General features: G+C 42.5%; 1 protein-coding gene across 5 annotated transcripts in view; it reads right to left on the bottom strand.

The window, feature by feature from the left end:
* FBXO36 (F-box protein 36) overlaps positions 1-19,800 on the bottom strand; it is a 101,556-nt gene that overhangs the window by 33,928 nt on the left and 47,828 nt on the right. For all 5 annotated transcript variants that reach the window (XM_006047099.4, XM_006047100.4, XM_044937926.2 and 2 more), the window contains exon 2: positions 7,177-7,285. In XM_006047099.4, coding sequence (XP_006047161.1) covers positions 7,177-7,285 — 109 coding nt within the window. The remainder of the gene's footprint in view (positions 1-7,176; positions 7,286-19,800) is intronic.

The raw sequence follows: 19,800 nt of genomic DNA, 5'->3' as shown, positions 1-19,800 counted from the left end.
CTGATGAACTATGGAATGAGGTTCGTGACATTGTACAGGAGACAGGGATCAAGAACATCCCTATGGAAAAGAAATTCAAAGAAGCAAAATGGCTGTCTGGGGAGGCCTTACAAATAGTTGTGAAAAGAAGAGAAGTTAAAAGCAAAGGAGAAAAGGAAAGATATAAGCATCTGAATGCAGAGTTCCAAAGAATAGCAAGAAGAGATAAGAAAGCCTTCCTCAGCGATCAATGCAAAGAAATAGAGGAAAACAACAGAATGGGAAAGACTAAAGATCTCTTCAAGAAAATTAGACATACCAAGGGAACATTTCATGCAAAGATGGGCTCGATAAAGGACAGAAATGGTATGGACCTAACAGAAGCAGAAGATACTAAGAATGGTGGCAAGAATACACAGAAGAACTGGACAAAAAAGATCTTCACGACCAAGATAATCACAATGGTGTGATCACTCACCTAGAGCCAGACATCCTGGAATGTGAAGTCAAGTGGGCCTTAGAAAGCATCACTACGAACAAAGCTAGTGGAGGTGATGGAATTCCAGTTGAGCTATTTCAAATCCTGAAAGATGATTTCACTGTGAAAGTGCTACACTCAATATGCCAGCAAATTTGGAAAACTTAGCAGTGGCCACAGGACTGGAAAAGGTCAGTTTTCATTCCCATCCCAAAGAAAGGCAATGCCAAAGAATGCTCAAACTACCGCACAATTGCATTCATCTCACATGCTAGTAAAGTAATGCTCAAAATTCTCCAAGACAGGCTTCAGCAATACGTGAACCACGAACTTCCTGATGTTCAAGCTGGTTTTAGAAAAGGCAGAGGAACCAGAGATCAAGTTGCCAACATCTGCTGGATCATGGAAAGAGCAAGAGAGTTCCAGAAAAACATCTATTTCTGCTTTATTGACTATGCCAAAGCCTTTGTGTGGATCACAATAAACTGTGGAAAATTCTGAAAGAGATGGGAATACCAGACCACCTGACCTGCCTCTTGAGAAACCTGTATGCAGGTCAGGAAGCAACAGTTAGAACTGGACATGTAACAACATAGGTTCCAAATAGGAAAAGGAGTACGTCAAGGTTGTACATTGTCACCCTGCTTATTTAACTTATATGCAGGGTACATTATGAGAAACGCTGGACTGGAAGAAACAAAAGCTGGAGTCAAGATTGCCAGGAGAAATATCAATAACCTCAGATATGCAGATGACACCACCCTTATGGCAGAAAGTGAAGAGGAACTCAAAAGCCTCTTGATGAAAGTGAAAGAGGAGAATGAAAAAGTTGGCTTAAAGCTCAACATTCAGAAAACGAAGATCATGGCATCCGGTCCCATCACTTCATGGGAAATAGATGGGGAAACAGGGGAAACAGTGTCAGACTTTATTTTTCTGGGCTCCAAAATCACTGCAGATGGTGACTGCAGCCATGAAATTAAAAGACGCTTACTCCTTGGAAGGAAAGTTATGACCAACCTAGATAGCATATTCAAAAGCAGAGACATTACTTTGCCAAGAAAGGTCCGTCTAGTCAAGGCTATGGTTTTTCCTGTGGTCATGTATGGATGTGAGAGTTGGACTGTGAAGAAGGCTGAGCGCCGAAGAATTGATGCTTTTGAGCTGTGGTATTGGAGAAGACTCTTGAGAGTCCCTTGGACTGCAAGGAGATCCAACCAGTCCATTCTGAAGGAGATCAGCCCTGGGATTTCTTTGGAAGGAATGATGCTAAAGCTGAAACTCCAGTACTTTGGCCACCTCATGGGAAGAGTTGACTCACTGGAAATGACTCTGATGCCGGGAGGGATTGGGGGCAGGAGGAGAAGGGGACGACAGAGGATGAGATGGCTGGATGGCATCACTGACTCGATGGACATGAGTCTGAGTGAACTCCCGGAGTTGGTGATGGAGAGGGAGACCTGGTGTGCTGCGATTCATGAGGTCGCAAAGAGTCAGAAACGACTGAGTAACTGAACTGAACTGAACTGAAACTCCCCCAGATCCAGGTATTTAAATCCTAAACCCCAGTACCTCGAGTATGACTGTAGTGGAAGATGAACCTTTAAACAGGTGTGCGCGTGTGTGCTCAGTCATGTCCGCCTCTTTCCAACACCATGGACTACAGCCCATCAGGTTCCTCTCTCCGTGGAATTTTCCAGGCAAGAATACTGGAGTGGGTTGCCATGTCCTACTCCAGGGGATCTTCCAGACCCAGGGATTGAAATGTCTCCTGCATTGGCAGGTGGATTCTTTATCAACTGCACCACTGGGAAGCCCAGTAGGTCACATGGGTGGGCTCTAATTTGATCTGACTAGGATTCTTATAAGAAGAGGAAATTTGGACACAGAGAGGCCCCAGGGAGAAGGTATCCACACAGAGGAACACAGTTCGGATTCTGGTTTTGTTGATGGATCAGATCAAACACGAAAGAGAAAGAAAGGAACCAAGGATAACTTTAGGACTGGGGCCATATTTTGGCAGGGGGAGGATCAGGAGGTATTTTTGGACATGTTACCTTTGAGCACCTACTAGATACCCTTGGTAGAGATAGCAGGGGGGCATCTACATAAATACCTGAGTGTGGAGTTATGGGGAGAGGTGCAGACTTGAGGCACCAATTTGGAACTTTCCGCTTATGGGCTGCATTTAAAGCTGGAGCCACAGGAATTCTCTGGTGGTCCAGTAGTTAAGAATCCACCCTGCAATGCAGGTGATGCAGGTTTGATCCCTGATGGGAGAACTAAGATCCCACATGGCACGGAGCAACTAAGCCAACAACTAGAGATCCCAAGGGCTGCAACTAAGACCCGATATAGTTAAATAAATAAAAATTAAAAACAAAAAACTGAGTCGATCCTCCCAGGGAATAAGTTCAGACTGACAAGATGACAAGAGAAGAGGCTCATGAGCTGAACCCAGGGCCCCGTATTTAGATTTGGAAAGATGAGAAGGACCAAGCAAGGAGACCAGGAAGATGCCAATGAGGCTGGAGGAGGACCAAGACCAAGGTGCTCCAGGAAGTCAGAGAAGAAAAAGTCACCCAAAGCAAGAGAACACGGTTCTGGTCCTCTGTAGGGGTTGACACCAACATTGACCGCAATTTCTAGAAACTTCCCACTGGTCTTTAGGATGTTAGCAGGAGAAGATCTTTAGAAGACAAAACTATGAGGGGATCTTGGGAATGTGATGAAGAGCTGGTGGGTAAAATAAATCCAAACATCCTGTACTTACTAAGAACAGAAAACAAAGATTAAACAGCTGATTCTGTACTATTCTAAAAACCTTTCAAATGTCAGGTCATCAAATACTCACAGCGAACACATAGAGCAAGCATTTGACCCCTAATATGAGGAGGAAAGTGCTTCCCAGGTGGCACGTGGTAAGAACCCACCTGCCACTGCAGGAGACACGAGAGACTCGGGTTCGATCCCTAGGTCAGTAAGATCCCCTGGAGTAGGAAATGGCAACCCTCTCCAGTATTTTTGCCTGGAGAATCCCCATGGACCAAGGAACCCGGAGGACTACAGTCCATGGGGTTGCAAAGTGTCGGACATGACTGAAGTGACTTAGCACGCATTGAGAAGGACATGGGCTCACAGAAGGGGTTACATAGCTGGGCAGAGACAGCAGAGATTCAAACCTGGCTCTGACCCCTGACCCCACTCCGTGCCACAGAGCACCCCTCTTCTGCTGCTGAGGGCTTTCTGAGAGGTTCTGAGGGATTCCCTAAGAACCAAGGGGAAGGAGGAGGGGAAACAGCAGTGCTGCTCAGAGTTTTCCCCTTTGTCAAGATTCCAGTGCTATAGGAAGTCTACAAAGTGAGACATAGACGTCTTTGAACTTGCCAGGCCGATTTAATTTGCTATCTCTGTGCTGTTCCTGGCATGAGACTGCAGCTCACAAGGCTGCAATTTTAAAAGCCTGTTTGGGTGTATTCCTCGACTGAACTCCTCAACTCGCCTCTCTCCAGGAGGGAGTGGAGCCAGCAGGAGACCTCAGTCAGACTCATAAATTCCCGCTTTATTGCTTACTCCTCCAGGACCAGGAAATCCACAAGTGGTCATCCTGAAACTGATGCTGCCCCCACTCTGGTGTTTTATGAGGGGGCAAAGGTGTTGGAGACGCCTGGGGCTGCAAGAAACAGGTAATGGTTTGGCCCTCACGCCTCTACTCAAAAGACAATTACCTCCCAGACTCTGCTGTTGGTCCAGTGGATAAGAATCCGCCTGCCAATACAGGGTTCAATCCATGCTCTAGGTGGATTTAGAGTCCACAAGCCATGGGGCAACTGAACTCGTGTGTCACAACTATTGAGTCTGTGCTCCAGAGCCTGTGCAGCTTCACTGCAACTAGTGAAGCCCAAAAGCACCCTACAGTCCGTGCTCCAAAACAAGAGAAGCCGCTGCAATAAGAAGCCCATGTATCAAAACTAGAGAAAGCCTGTGCCCAGCAACAAAAACCCAGTGCAGCCATAAATAATATAAAAATAAAGTAAAACAGCTAAGTTCTTAAAAAAAAAAAAAAGACAATCACCTCCCATCTCTCTGGCCCAAACCCCCATCTTCAGGTTTTTGTCGAGACCTGCCAGAAAATCCCATGTCAATGGATGCTCAGCACTCCCTAGTCATATAGCTCCAGATTAGGTACTATTGTGCTTAGAAAATAAAATGGAACCTGACTCGGAAACAAAATGTGTTTTATAGAAGTTTACTTTATAACTATCTTGGCAGAAACCTGTCTATTCCACAATTAAATAAGTAAGGCATGCATGGACTTATTTTTGTTCAGTGAAAAGTAGACAGTCTTCAGCATGGTTCTTTGCAGGCCTGTAATGAATTTCATAACCAAAAACTGAGGACAATCAATCCAGATGTTTAACTGTTTGAGGAAGCAAAACCCAACCAAACCTATTCACATGTTATAATGTTAAAAGAGAGAAAATCTTTCAGAATTTTGATTATCAAAGATCCACCTAAAATGTGCCTTTTTTTAATTTGCATTTTTTATTTGACAGTTCCTTTCAATCAAAGTTATGGAATAAAATCTCTTTTAAAGCTGCATGTATGAGCACAAAATAGTCATGGAGATGGTATATAAAAAGCCATGACTTTGATCATATGTCATTAGTTTATTTTTTTGTTAGAATCACTGAGAAAACAATAAAAAGCAGTCTTCCATCATTATTAAAATTGTCTATGGAAATAATAAAAGTTATTTAAAGTAAAATAATTGATGATATGCTTTAATTGGTGATAATAATTTCTCCTTAGTAAATTACCAGACCAGAGTGTGCCTTTTAAAAATCAGATTTTGGGGGACTTCCCTGGTGGTCCAGTAGCTAAGACTTCGCACTCCAAATGCAGGGGGGCCTGGGTTCGATTCCTGGTGGAGGAACGAGATCCCACATGCCACAACTAAGAGTTTGTATACCACAACTTAAAAAAAAAGATCTCGCATGCTGCAACCAAAGCTACCACGTGCCACAACTAAGACCAGGCTCAGCCAAATAAATAAATAAAAATAAACAAATAATAAAACTAAGACTTTTTTTCCTACTCTCAATGCTTAGGCCTGGCAATATCAGTAGTTAGCTATGGGATCTGGGAAAGTCACACCCATTCTGAATCTCATTTGAGAAATAGGGATAAGACTATTTCACAAGAATATTATAACAATTAAATGAGAATATGTATATGAAAGTGCTTGATGTTAATATTATTAAAATTGCTTGCTGCTGCTGCTGCTGCTAAGTCGCTTCAGTCGTGTCCGACTCTGTGCAACCCCATAGATGTCTGGCAGCCCACCAGGTTCCCCCGTCCCTGGGATTCTCCAGGCAAGAACACTGGAGTGGGTTGCCATTTCCTTCTCCAGTGTGTGAAAGTGAAAAGTGAAAGTGAAGTCCCTCAGTTGCGTCTGACTCGTAGCGACCCCATGGACTGCAGCCTACCAGGCTCCTCCATCCATGGGATTTTCCAGGCAAGAGTACTGGAGTGGCTTGCCATTGCCTTCTCTGAACATTGCTTGCTACCTACTCCTAATAAAATGAGAATCTCTAAAATGCCTTCTAGCTTTAAGATTTTATTATTAAGAACTAATTATTAAAGTGTTTAAAGAGAGTCCTTTCTGAGACAAATACTGAAGTAGTTTAGGATGAAATGATGTAACATCTGAGGTTTACTTCAAAATAATCCAATGGGAACAGGTTTGTGTTTTGAGTATTGTTGAATTGGGTTACGGGTGCATCTGACCTTTTTTTTTTTTAAACATACATTCTGTCTACATTTATGTCTGAAATTTTCACATTGAGAAGAAAAAAAGCAAAGGAGAAATTGAAGGGCAATTTCTATTATTTAGTCCAAGTGCTACTTAAGACTGATTTTGGGGAATTCCCTGGAGGTCCAGGATTTAGGACTCCCTGCTTCCATTGCCTAGGGCCTGAGTTACATCCCTGGTCATGGAACTAATGATCCTTCAAGCCATGTGACATGGCCAAAAAAAAAAAAAAAAAAGACTGCTTCTCATGAAAACCTGGCTAATAAAAGAAATGGTAGGGATTTTAAATGAATGCCAAAATGCATAAGAATTTAAGGACTTGATAATTTGATTGTTTTGGAATAATCTTTTAACTTATTTTTAACTAAAGGAAAACCATTTTAATATTAGGAAAAAAACCATAGTTACTACATGATTTGAGATTATTAATGATGGGAATTCCCTGGCAGTCCAGTGGCTAGCACTCAGCATTTTCATCCACATGGCTTGCAGGCACAGGATGGATTCCTGGTCAGGGAACTAAGACACCACAAGCTGCACGGCCAAATAAAAAAAGATTATTAACGATTTTTTTGTGGGGGCCACATTTCTTGGCATGTGGAATCTTAGTTCCCCAACCAGAAATCAAGCCCACGCCCCTTGCAGTGGAAGTGCGGAGTCTTAATCACTGGACAGTCAGGGAAGTCCCTCAGAGACTTTTTTTCCAAAAGAAATTTCAGGATACGTTAACAATTTTCTATTTTTTAAGAACCCAATATTCTATAATATCTGTTATAGCCAATTAAGCACATAGCTACATATCAATATTTCAAATGGTGAGATGTTTGCTACTTCACTGACAAACTCTGTCACTAACTAAAGAGAACTCACCAGTAGCAAGTACATAATACACTCCCTTCCTTACCCTGAAGATGTGACTTCTCTAGGAAGTCTTGATGAGTTTCTTTTGTTTCTCCAGGTTTTGTTGATCGATACTCACTCCTCAGAGAGATCTTCCACCATCTAAAAATTACCTGCGATTGAACAGACTGAAGGTGAGATGAGCTAAAACCAATTGCAACGCCAACAGCCGAGTTTAGGTCTGGGGTCTTTAAAAAAAAAAATCACTATCTTGGAAGGCACATAAGGCTGTATGTCCAACATCAGCCGTAACTTCGCAAACTGGTGTCACATCAAATTAAAAGTGAGGTCTGTGCATCAGGGAACATTTTCCTTAGAGATTAGGGGCACAAAACCAAAATGCTGGAAGGAATCTTAAAAAAATCTATCAAGTAAATTGATGCTTAAATCACCCAGAACTGAAAGGATAGGTGTTTCTGAGAACACAGATTCTTTACATACAGGAGCCAATTTCAAAGTAAAAATTGCTTGGTTCTCCTCCTCCTCCCTGTCCTATCTACCAGGCAGGCACAAGGAATGGATATCTTACTCATGGAGGATGACAGGTACTTGGACAGAGCCAGGGAAAACACCATCATGCCTTGACTGATGCATCAAAGTGTCGTTACCCAGGACATGTCTCGGTAATGTATCTGATAATGGTAATCTGATAATGCGTTTGACTGTTGCGTTATCATGTTAATGATAATCTGATAATGCACGAGCATTTTGGTTTATCAGAAGCAACCTCTTTTCCACAGTTATGGACTGCACTTACATTCAGTGTTGATTTCATGACAGTGAACTCTTTCTGCACCAGGGCTCCCAGGAACAGATGGGTAAGGAGATAGACAGTACTGAGAAACTGGCTGGCTTCGCAGTCCTGGGTTCTTACCTCACTGGCATTACCATGTCAGGTTAAAAATGAGCTCAAGTTTCTACTCAAGGAGAAATAGTTAAGCAAGTGAAACTCACTAAGAGGCCTCCCTTTGTTTACTTTTCTCTCGTCCACCCTGTCCATTCAGCACTCCTTGTGGTCCTCACAGATCCCGGTGCACCTCCTTGGGCCACTGCCCTGGTCTCTATCCATTCTCCTCTCTTTTCTGGAGGCCCTTCCTGGTGCTGGTCTGGGAAGCCCATCCCTGTAGCCTATAAACTGCACAACTTCCGTTCTTCCTCACTCCTTTCCCCTTGCCTGTGGGTCTGGTCATCAGCCAGCTTTCCTCCCCTTCAAGAGTTGCCTACAAATGGCCTAACATCTCCTGAGGTCCCCTCCCTCCAATCTCCCCAACCACTCTCCATTTCTGAAAGATGGCGCAACTCTCTCTCAGGAGCAAAGAGACCCTTCATGCCATCTTACCTAGCTCCCTGCCCAACAGAAAGTAGGTCCTCAGAAAATACTCATGGGATGAACTAGTGAAGTTGCTCAGTCATGTCCAACTCTTTGCGATCCCATGGACTGTAGCCTACCAGGCTCCTCCAATCATAGAATTTTCCAGGCAAGAGTACTGGAGTAGGTTGCCATTTCCTTCTCCAGGGGATCTTCCCGACCCAGGGATAAAACCCAGGTCTCCCGCATTGCAGGCAAATGCTTTACCGTCTGAGCTACCAGGGAAGCCCCATGGGATGGGATGAACTAAAGAGTGCTTTTCACTTAGATTTTATTGCTAATCTCTACGGGAGCTTCCCTGGGAGTAGCCCAGTTGGTAAAGAATCTGCCTACAATGCAGGAGACCTGGGTTCCATTCCTGGGTCAGGAAGATCCCCTGCAGAAGGAAATGGCAACTCACTCCAGTGTTCTTGCCTGGAGAATCCCATGGACAAAGAGCCTGGCAAGCTAAAGTCCTTGGGGTTACAAGAGTTGGAGATGTCTTAGCGACTAAACCACCACCACAGGAGCTGAGGGGAAAATATGTACTTAAGTTACAGAGCTCCGTAATCTCACAAAACTGAAGTAGCTGATTCCTTTCAGAAAATCCCTTAGCCTTCCTCTTTTGTTTTTTTCCTGGCCTGAAGCTCGCCAAAATCATTCTCTTAAGCATCTTTCTGCCCCATCTGCATAAAGTTAAGGGTTAATCAGTCTCCTAGGGCTACCATAGAAACATACCACAGACTGGGTGGCATGAACAATAGAAATGTATTCCCTCACAGTTCTGGAGGCAGGAAGTCCAGGACCGAGGTGTTGGCAAGCTTGGTGTCTCCTGAGGCCACTCTCCTTGGCTTGCAGGTGACACCTCTCACTGTGTCCTCACACGGCCTCTCCTCTGAGCATGTGCAACCCTGGTGTCTCTTCCTCTTCCTTTAAGGACACTGGTCCTGTCAGACTAGGGCCCCATCCTTATGACCTTATTTAACCTTATTTAGTTCCTGAAAAGTCCTATCTACAAATACAGTTTTCAACATAAGAATTAAAAAAGTGTGTTAGTCACTCAGTCACATCCAATTCTTCATGAACGCATGGACTATAGCCCTCCAGGCTCCTCTGTGCAGGGATTTCCCAGACAAGAATACTGGAGTGGGTAACCATTCCCTTTTCTAGGAGATCTTCCCGACCCAGGGTTCAAAAGTGGGACTCCAGGATTGCAAGCATATTTTTACCATCTGAGCCACCAGGGACACAATTCAATCTATTAAAAAAGGATATCAGGAGTTACAGTAGAAGAGCATGAATCTTGGAGCAAAGATAGACCTAGCCCATTTATTTAATCTCTCTGTACTTCTATTTTCATTTCCATTTCCTTCTATTAAGTATCATTAAAATTAATATTAAATATTATGACAAATATTTCCTTTCTATTGGATATGCAAGGTCATTTGAATCTAACGCTGTGTTCTTTATGCACATAATCTAGAACTTGTAGGACTAGCTGTGAACTCAGAAATAATTTAGCCCATTTCCTGCCACTCATCTGAATGAGGAAAATGACAGGCGTCCCTCCTTACATCCCCAGTGAATTTAAAGCTTTTGCCTGGACATGAAGGAACTCAGAGATGAAATGATAGGTGAAAAGTGACTTTATTTAGAGAAAAACGCACTTCACAGACAATGTGGGCTGTCTCAGAAGCTGAGGGGCTGCACAATAGGGCATGGTTAGTTTTTATGGGCTGGGTAATTTTCTAATGAATGGGAGGGTTATTCTAACTATTTTGGGTGGAGGGGACAGAGATTTCCAGGAATTGGGCAAGTGCCCACATTTGACCTCTTATATTTGGCCTCAGAACTGTCCCGGTACTGGTGGGTGTCATTTAGCATGCTAACGTATTACAGTGATCGTACAATGAAGCTCAGGGTCCACTGGAAGTCTACTCATCTGCTACCTTGGATCTAGCTGGTTCTAACCAGTTTGTCACGTCCCATTCCTTTAAAGGTTGTGCTCTGACCGCTTCCCTCCTGTTTCACCTGCAGCCTATACCTACCAGATGTTATCTTACAATTGAATTCTGACAGAAGAAAGACAGACACCACAGGAGTCCAAAACATGTTTCTGGAAGCTCAGTGGAGTGCCCCGCAGCCCCAACCCACTTTAACATTCTACAGGAAACTTCACAGGAAAGTTTCTCTCTGGGGCAAGTGCACCTGTTCTAATGATCTAATCAGCTACCCCTCTAGCCAGATCAAGCAACTATATTGTAGGTAAAATGGAAAATTTTGGAACACATGGAGTTCTAGACAGGATGCGACTCCAGAAACATTTGATTACTGAGCCTACTTACGTTGTTCAAAAAAATGCGGAAAGACACCTTACAGCCTTACTTGTAGCTTCATATCTTGCACATCAATCATTTCATCAATTAAAAATTATTCCTGACATTCCTTCTGCTAATTAATTAAACCCTCGGGGACTGATTTAGAAGGCAATATTTGAAGTGCTTGTTGTAACAGCCTAAGGAGGGCAGCTTCTCAGGGCACAGACCCAAGTTACCTTGCAACACAGACAAGCATCCTACCGGCTACCTACCTACTAGGTATTTAAAGTAAATGCCTGAGAATAGAACACTCGCCTAAGGAAACACAGCTGACTAGAACCAGGAGCCAGCCTCCTCACTCCTCACTCGCAAACACAGGGCTTGTTGTGAGTCACAAAGCTCTCTTTACATAAAATCTACACTGCTCTGCGTATCAGAGCAGTTCACAGAAATATGACCCTCAGAACCACAACTTAGCCTGGTCAACACTCTATTATGTGAGATATTAAAACTTGTTAAAAGGACTACCTGGTGGTCTAGGGATTAAGAATCCACCTTGCAATGCAGGAGACATACGTTCGATCCCTGATCAGGGAACTAAGATCCTACGTGCCGCAGAGCAACTAAGCCGGTGTGCCGCAACTACTGAAGGCTATGTGCTCCAAGCCCGTTGTCGTTGTTTGGTCTCTAAGTCATGTCTGACTCTTTGCGATCCCATGGACTGCAGCATGCCAGGCTTCTCTGTCCATCACCATCTCCCTGAGTTTGCTCAAACTCATGTCCATTGAGTCAGTGATGCCATCCAACTGTCTCATCCTCTGTTACCCTCTTCTCCTCTTGCCCTCAGTTTTTCCCAGCATCAGGGTCTTTTCCAATGAGTCAGCTCTTCGAATTAGGTGACCAAAGTACTGGATCATCAGAGCCGTGCACCAAAACAAAAGATCCCTCGTGATGCAAGAAGATCCCCCGTGCTGTAACTAAGACCCAATGCAGCCAAATAAATATTCTTTAAAAAACATATTAAAACAGAAAAAGATACTAGACATTGTCTCTCAAATTAGTTAAGCTTTTCTTAAGTGACAAAACTCAATACTTGTGAAGACAAGGAAAAATGGGAGCCCTCAACACTCATTGAGAGGAATGTAAATTGACTTGATAATATCTCCCCCAAACCTTGAAATCATCCATGTCTTTTGACCCAGACATTCTACTCTTAAAGAATTTATCAGAGATGTATACGACATTTTATATATAAGAAAGTTTGTTGTAGTCTAATTGTGTGTGTGTTAGTCACTCAGCTGTGACCCCATGGACTGTAGTCTGCCAGGCTCCTCTGTCCCCGGAATTCTCTAGGCAAGAATACTGGAAGGGTTGCCATTCCCTTCTCCAGGGTATCTTTCTGACCCAGGGATTGAATCTGGGTCTCCTGCATTGTAAGCAGATTCTTTACCATCTGAGCCATCAGGGAAGCCCGTAGGCTAATTATAATAATGAAAAATCAGTGCTGACCTAAGGGTCCAATAGTTGGGAGTAATTAAATAATCATGGCACATTTAGATGATGGAATAGTCTGTCGCCAATAAAATAATTTGTGAAGAAATGACTAATAACATAGATCAGTGTTAACGATCACTGGTCAAAAGGCTTGAAAGTATATACACTACAGCTCCAAATATTTAAAGGAAAATATATGTGCAGGGAGAAGGGGCATTAGCTTGGCAGTAAATGCAACAATTTCACATGACAGATCCAGCTTGAAGGAAGCCAAAGAGGATCCCCTAAGTAGTTATGAATTGGGTACCAGCTCTCATGGTATTAGCTGAAGTCAGAACACATAGAAAGTTATTCTCATATATTATCTCTATTTTGAAAACCTTAAAATCTGTAAATACTGTTTTGAACATATTCTTATCAAATGTGAATGTTTTGGTAATGAAGAATCCTGCCTGCAAGAAAAGCCACAGAGGTGCTTCCCAGGGGTTTTGTGACTGTTTAGACCTGGATAGCTACTCCAGTATTCTTCCTTGGAGAATTACAAGAACAGAGGAGCCTGGCAGGCTACTGTCCATGGGGTCACAAAGAGTCAGACATGACTGAATAACTAACACAACAGACCTGGCTAGAATGAGGGTTTCACCAATCTCCCAGCCACCTGTGAGCAGTGCGTGACTGTCTTATTATGAAGAAGTGGATCTCAGATGAGTAAAATAACTTGCCCCAGCATCTCTTACCAGGCAGAGGCTGACCTAGAAAGAGTACAGTTCTTTTTCACTGCCGCATACGCTCTCCAGGAGGGGCGAGCAGTCAGCCTCGTTATCATTTTGTATCTTAATAGAAATCCTGTGATCTGTGAGAATTCTTTAAAATTGTTGGTTAAATTTAGCATGTATTTAGATTTCTCATGTATTTCCAGGGAATCATTTCAATAAATTTGAAAACTGAACTTACTTCCAAAACAGAGGTCTAAGATTCCTCACTAATCCCCCAACATCTTTTCTGCACAAATTATCCAGACAATGAGGTATCTGTCATTCACCCAGTGAAGGTCCCTAGAGCTTAAGTCTTTTTCCAACAGGAGAGGGACTCACGAGGCAGCCCTCCAGGGGGCATTGGGAAATGCTGTACACCACAGGCATCTCAGCATTTGGATATATTTGGACAACACACACCCCAATCCCAGTCCCCCAGATCAGAGACCATCCTACTCCCATCACGATACCTGGCTGAAAACTCCTGCTACTGGGATAACAGAAGAGACCCTGGTATTAGGAATGGTGGTGGTGGTTTAGTCGCTAAGTCATGTCCGACTCTTGCGACCCCATGGACAGAGGAGCCTGGCAGGCTACAGTCCATGGGATTCTCCAGGCAAGAATACTGGAGTGGGTTGCCATTTCCTTCTCCTGGGTTTAAAGCCTGGTCTCTGTCATGTTTATTAGGCAAAAGTCTTAATCTCTTGGGACCTCAGCTTCTTCTTCTCCAAGATAACCCCCTGTGCTCACCTCACTGAACTTCTGAGGGATGACCTGGGATAAGTGCAAAGTGCCCAGCAGGAGGCCAGGCACATGATGCCAGCACGTGAGCTCTGTGGAGGGGGGTCCTTGCCTCTTTCTTTCTCCCTTTTCCTTCCTGTTCCCTTGCTGGTCAGTTCTTCGTATTTATAACACACTCAATTCCAAATACCCACAGACCAGAACCTTATCTTTGTTCTCACCAACTATCTAACAATATTCAATCATACGTCATTAAGTTCTGCTCTCTTAATAGTATTCTTCCAAGATCTTTAGGGAATTCCCTGGCTGTCAGTGGTTAGGACTCTGAGCTTCTACTTCGGGGGGAACGGGTTATCCCTTGTTGGGAAACTAAGATCCCAAAAGTTGCATGGCATGGACCAAAAAAAGCGAAAAATCTTTATTTCATTCTGACTTGGTATTTGACTTTTCTGATCATCAATAATCATTAAGAATTGTACATCCTTTGCTCTAAGTATTTTCCCCACGGCATAATTATCTGTCTGTAAAGGATTAGGGTGACTTGCCAGATACCACAGACTAAATGAGGCATTCTGAATCTTTTGAAGCATCTGCCCAGGAAATACGATTGTAATTTAGCACACGACTATTTCTGCTTTCTCCTGCAGACTAGTATTACTCCATGAGATCAAATTTTCCCCTGTTTTGGAAATCATATATGATTAGGGGGTTTTACAGAATGGGGTTGAGATACTGTGTCAGGGAGAGTTTATGAAATTAGATCTTCTATTTAGTAAAGAAAGATTTTGTTATCTGAACAGTCTACTGAGAAATGGAGAAGCAAAGAATTGCAAGGGCACACTGCGAGTAATTTTACCTTTTGATATTACTCAAAAGCTCACAAAGTACTGGCATTCCAAAACATGGAAAGATATTATTTTAAAAAATGAAGATATTTTATTTCAATGCATATTTAAATTATAAACAATTACAATGTGCTTTGATCCAAATTTACAACATCAACTATGCATTCCTCTGTTTGGCTCGATTTGTCTAGACACAGCAAAACTTAAGATTTTCAGCTATTGAAATTGGAAGAGTAGGAATTTTTCTATATTGGGAATAAAAGCATCATTATGAATTATGGGAAAGATGAGTCTGAGGATGAAATGAGAATGGAATAAACTGAAATCTTTAGTAAAGGAGAACTGACTGCACTGAAATTCTTTCTTCCTTTAGGAACTCAGAAATGAAGTTGTCTTTGGAGAACTAACTCCTCAACACAGCGGATGTGATTAGGAACCAGTGGCAGACACTGTTGGTTGCTACCTGGCATTCTTTTGCCTACCTGCTCTTCCTACAGGAATCCTGATTTATCCTGTGGCCTCTCTCCTCTGCATTGCTGGTGCTCAGGGCACAGGCCTCACTTCTAGATCCAGGGGGTAGGACATGACTGGTCTAAGTGATTCTTTTTTTTTTTTTCCTTTATTTTTGCTTTTAGACCGAGCTGTGTGTCATGCATCTTAGTTCCCCAACCAGGAATCGAATCCAGGCTCCCTGCAGTGGGAGCGTGGAGTCTTAAAACTGGACCACCAGGGAAGTCCTGGTGTAAGCCATTCTTGGTAGGTTTTTCCCCCTGCCAGTGATCAGTGTGAGCGCAGGCATGTGAGACACCAGGAGAAATCTCCAGGAAGTTCTGGGATAGATTTTATCACTGTTAAGGAGTGTCAACTGAAAAAAAAAATTCACAAAATTGGAGAATTATGTTTTATTTGCAGACTTTCTGAGGACTTCAAGTCCGGGAGGCAACCTCTCAGATAGCTCTGAAGAGGTAAGGAGACAGGATATATAGTTTTGTGACAAAGATAAGGTAGTCAGAACATTAAAAGATTACCAATAATTAAAGAAAACCAGACATCTCAAGTTAATGACTAGTGCTTTTCTATGTATGAAAAGATGCAAGAATCTGGGCTTACTGTAATCATTCCTTTGATATGCACCCTAGCTATCTAGGGTTGGTATCATGTTTTTTACCATCCCGAGTCCCCTCATGGTACACTGCTGGGGGTGGCTATAGTCACTAAGGGATTGACAGCAGGCAATCCATTTGTCTCTATCCTGAGTTCCCAACATCCTATATATGGCAGCTGACACTTTTCATTCATGAGAAACACAGCCTCTTTGGGGGCACTGGCTACTGGGCTTTGATGTGATCACTGGAGCAGCAGCAACCATTTTGTCACTATGAGGTTGAATGTCACCAGCCTGAGGTGACAACAGTGTCACCAAGAGACAGAAGCAATAGATTGTTGAGAGGAGACACCAGAGCACCATCACTGTGTTGGGAATCTCTTTTCCTTTAAATGTGTTTTTATGTGAAATAATGCCATATTCCACCAGATCTAGTATACCATATACTGAATGCCACAGCATAATATATTATGTATAAAGAAAAAAGAGTGAAGGAAACTAAAACCAAATTGATTTTTATCACTTATTTTACATTGAAAGAGCTCTTTTATTCTTTACTAGACATGCATTTTATTATGTTAGTTTCAGCAGTTATATTACAGTGGACCCTTGATCAACATGGTTTGAACTATACAAGTTCATACACAGGCAAATTTTTTTCACTAAATATTTACTGCAGTACCATATGACCTGTGGTTGATTGAATCCACAAGTATAAAACGTTCAATGAGGAGGGTGGACAGGGAAATTATAAAAGAATTTACAACTGCAGGGAGGGTTGATGCCCCACCCCCTACATTGTTCAAGGGTCAACTGTACTTCATTAATTTTATGAATTATATTAATACAATATGTATATTATATTAACTTATATATAATACATTTCTGTTACTCTCATATATACCTAAGGGTCTTCCCAGGTGGCACTAGTGGTAAAGAACCTGCCTGCCAATGCAGGATCCATAAGAGACTCGGGTTCAATCCCTGGGTCAGGAAGAGTCCCTGGAGAAGGGCATGGCAACCCACTTAGTATTCTTGCCTGGGGAATCCCATGGACAGAGGAGCCTGGCAGACTATAGTCCATGGGGTGCAAAGAGTCAGACACAACTGAAGCAACTTAGCGCGCGTGCGCACACACACACACACACACACACACACACACACACACACAACGTCAACAGAGGAAGGTATTCCTAACATTTTCCCATATTCAACATCTTTAATGTTTTACTCAGAATGTTATCTCTGTGACATCAAGAGCTTGGGAATCACAGCAATAAGGTGCTGGCTCTTAGGGTGGCTCTGCAGTCACTTCGACTAGCCTCCTTTTGACTTCCACTTTGGGAATGCTGTGAACACCTCAGATTCACCCCGACTCCCTCCCATCTCAAACTGTGCTCTCCCACAGTGTCTGCATTTTCTTCCAAACTTGGCTTTGATGCTTAGGTTGCTGAGTTGTTTTCAGTTTCTGGCTATTAAGAATCAAAGTTCTATAAACATCTGTGTACAAGTTTTTGTCCACTTTTACCCTCTTTGTGTTGTTAACTGTCTTGTTACTTAGCAATTCTTAATAATAAATTGTCTCTGATAAAGTAAGGATGATTTCTGCCTCCTCAATGGACCTTGCTTGAGACAGCTGTTATGAATCCTTTTTCATTCATTTTGCAGGGTACTTGGCGAGAGCTTAGAACCTATGAATACTTCACATCTAGAAGACTTTCTTGTACACTTTCTTCTGGAATTTCTTATTTCCAGATCTGGACATCCTGGTCCAATTCTTTTATTATTTTGTTTTCCTTTCCTATTGTCTATTTCTTACTTTTGGTTATTTTTTTCTGGGAGATTTTTTTCTATTTTATCTTCCAACTCTTCCATGGAGTTTTTCATTTTTCCTATTATATTTTTTTCTAAAATTTCTTCTTAGTTTTCTGAATGTTTCTTTTTTATTGTGTGATGCTCTTGTTTTGTGGCTATAATAACTTTCTTATCCTTCCAAGGATATTACTGAGGAGTATTTTATCTTTTCTTTGTTTACTGTAGTCATTTTTTCCAAAATTACATTTCCTGTATGTTTTTGTTGTTGACTTGTTCTGGCTTTCCTCAAAATACTGATAGGGGTGTCCCAGATGGCTCAGTGGCTCCACCAGCCAATGCTGGGGCTTCAGGAGACTTGGGTTCAATCCCTGGGTCAGAAAGATCCCCTGGAGAAGGAAACGGCAACCCACTCCAGAATTCCTGTTTGGAAAATCCCACTAGTGGGCTATACAGTCCATGGAGTCACAAAGAGTCAGACTCCACTGAGCCACTGAGCACAAACACAAAAGCCTGATAACTCTTCACCGTTCACATCTATTTAGGAGCAGAGTGCTAGGAAGCTGCGTGGAGGTTCTGGGCATTTGAGCAGGGATTATCCAGTGAGGATCTCTGTTGGGTGATCTGCTGAAGCTCTTTGGTTGGAGGATCCTATTAACATCTTAAGATCTCTTCTTGGCTGGTGAAACATCTTCCAGCTTTCTCCCTGGAGGGTATAAACCTCACTGCCTGAAGCTTTCCATGAGCCACTGGGAAGTCAGAATGAGTCTCGCAGTTCAGTATTTGGATTTTGATTTACTTCCTTGCCATCTTTAGCTCTGAGTTCCTCTGTCCCCAGTGACCTGGGGTCCGGAGTCCATTGAATCCTTAGTCTGCCCCTCCAGAGACCAAACTTCCAGTCCTCTCCTGAGGGGTGAGGGAAAGCTGTTGCTGGTTGTGCAGAGGAAAGGGGGTTGTGAGTAGAGGATGAAGAAGGTGGTTCTAACCACATCTTAAATGGGATATCAACCATCACTCCTGTTGACAGGTCCTTTCTAACTTTCTTCAAAGTAACTGTTTCTCCCTGTTCTTGAATTGCCCCTGCTTTGAGGTTCTGGGGTACAAATCTGATTACTTCCTGATTTCTCTACCACTAGCTTAAAATTCAGCTTTTTCAGGACTGTTAAGCCAGCTACCGCTAAGTCATCTTTGTAGCATGCAAAATTGTTGCCTTCATCGCCATTCCCTGTCTCTCTGTCTTTGTGGGTTTATGCTTTAGAAAAACCCTGTAATTGTTATTTTAGCAGCGTTGCCAGAGGGAGGGAAGATATATAATAGGACTTTAACTAGAAGCTGTGCTTTGTGTATCCTTAAGATGTTTAAAATGCTGTCCAGAACCTGACATACTATATATATCATTTTAATTTAAATACATAGGCTAATGCAAATGATTAAGTTTGCACTAGCAAACTTAGTCAATGTTTAAACTCAGGAATATGTATTAAGTGTATAATGATTTTAAGATGTTTAAATGTTTAAAAGAGGTTGACTATCTACATTTTTAAGTTTACTTCATTATAAACATGTGGCTTCAGTTCAGTTCAGTTCAGTCGCTCAGTCGTGTCCGACTCTTTGCGACCCCATGAATCACAGCACGCCAGGCTTCCCTGTCCATCACCAACTCCCGGAGTTCACTCAGACTCACGTCCATGGAGTCAGTGATGCCATCTAGCCATCTCATCCTCTGTCGTCCCCTTCTCCTCCTGCCCCCAATCCCTCCCAGCATCAGAGTCTTTTCCAATGAGTCAACTCTTCGCACGAGGTGGCCAAAGTGTGGCCAAACATGTGGCTTAATTTTGTTAAATTTGTAACTATCTCTTTAGATTTCAGAAGTGCTTGAGAAAACCATACTTGATATAGACTGAAATTCTTAAGAGGATTTAATCGACTTTGTCAGTGTTATAGTAAGTCCCCTACACATGAAAGCGTTCCCTTCCAAGAGCACATTCGTAAGTCCAGTTTGTTTGTAAGTTTAACAAAGTAAGCCTAGGTACCACCTAACACAATCAAATGTATAATACTTGTACTGTAATAGGTTTATAGTACTTTTCACACAAATAATACATAGAAAACAAACACAAACAATAAACAAAACAATTTTAATTTTACAGTACAATACTTTGAGAAGTACCGTAGGACAGTACAACAGCCAGCATACATTACCACTCTGT

The sequence above is a fragment of the Bubalus bubalis genome, chromosome 2, assembly GCF_019923935.1.
Source record: "Bubalus bubalis isolate 160015118507 breed Murrah chromosome 2, NDDB_SH_1, whole genome shotgun sequence".
NCBI classification, from domain to species: Eukaryota; Metazoa; Chordata; class Mammalia; order Artiodactyla; family Bovidae; genus Bubalus; species Bubalus bubalis.
Note: the sequence above shows the minus strand (reverse complement) of the source record. Positions and strands in the feature narration are given on the sequence as shown.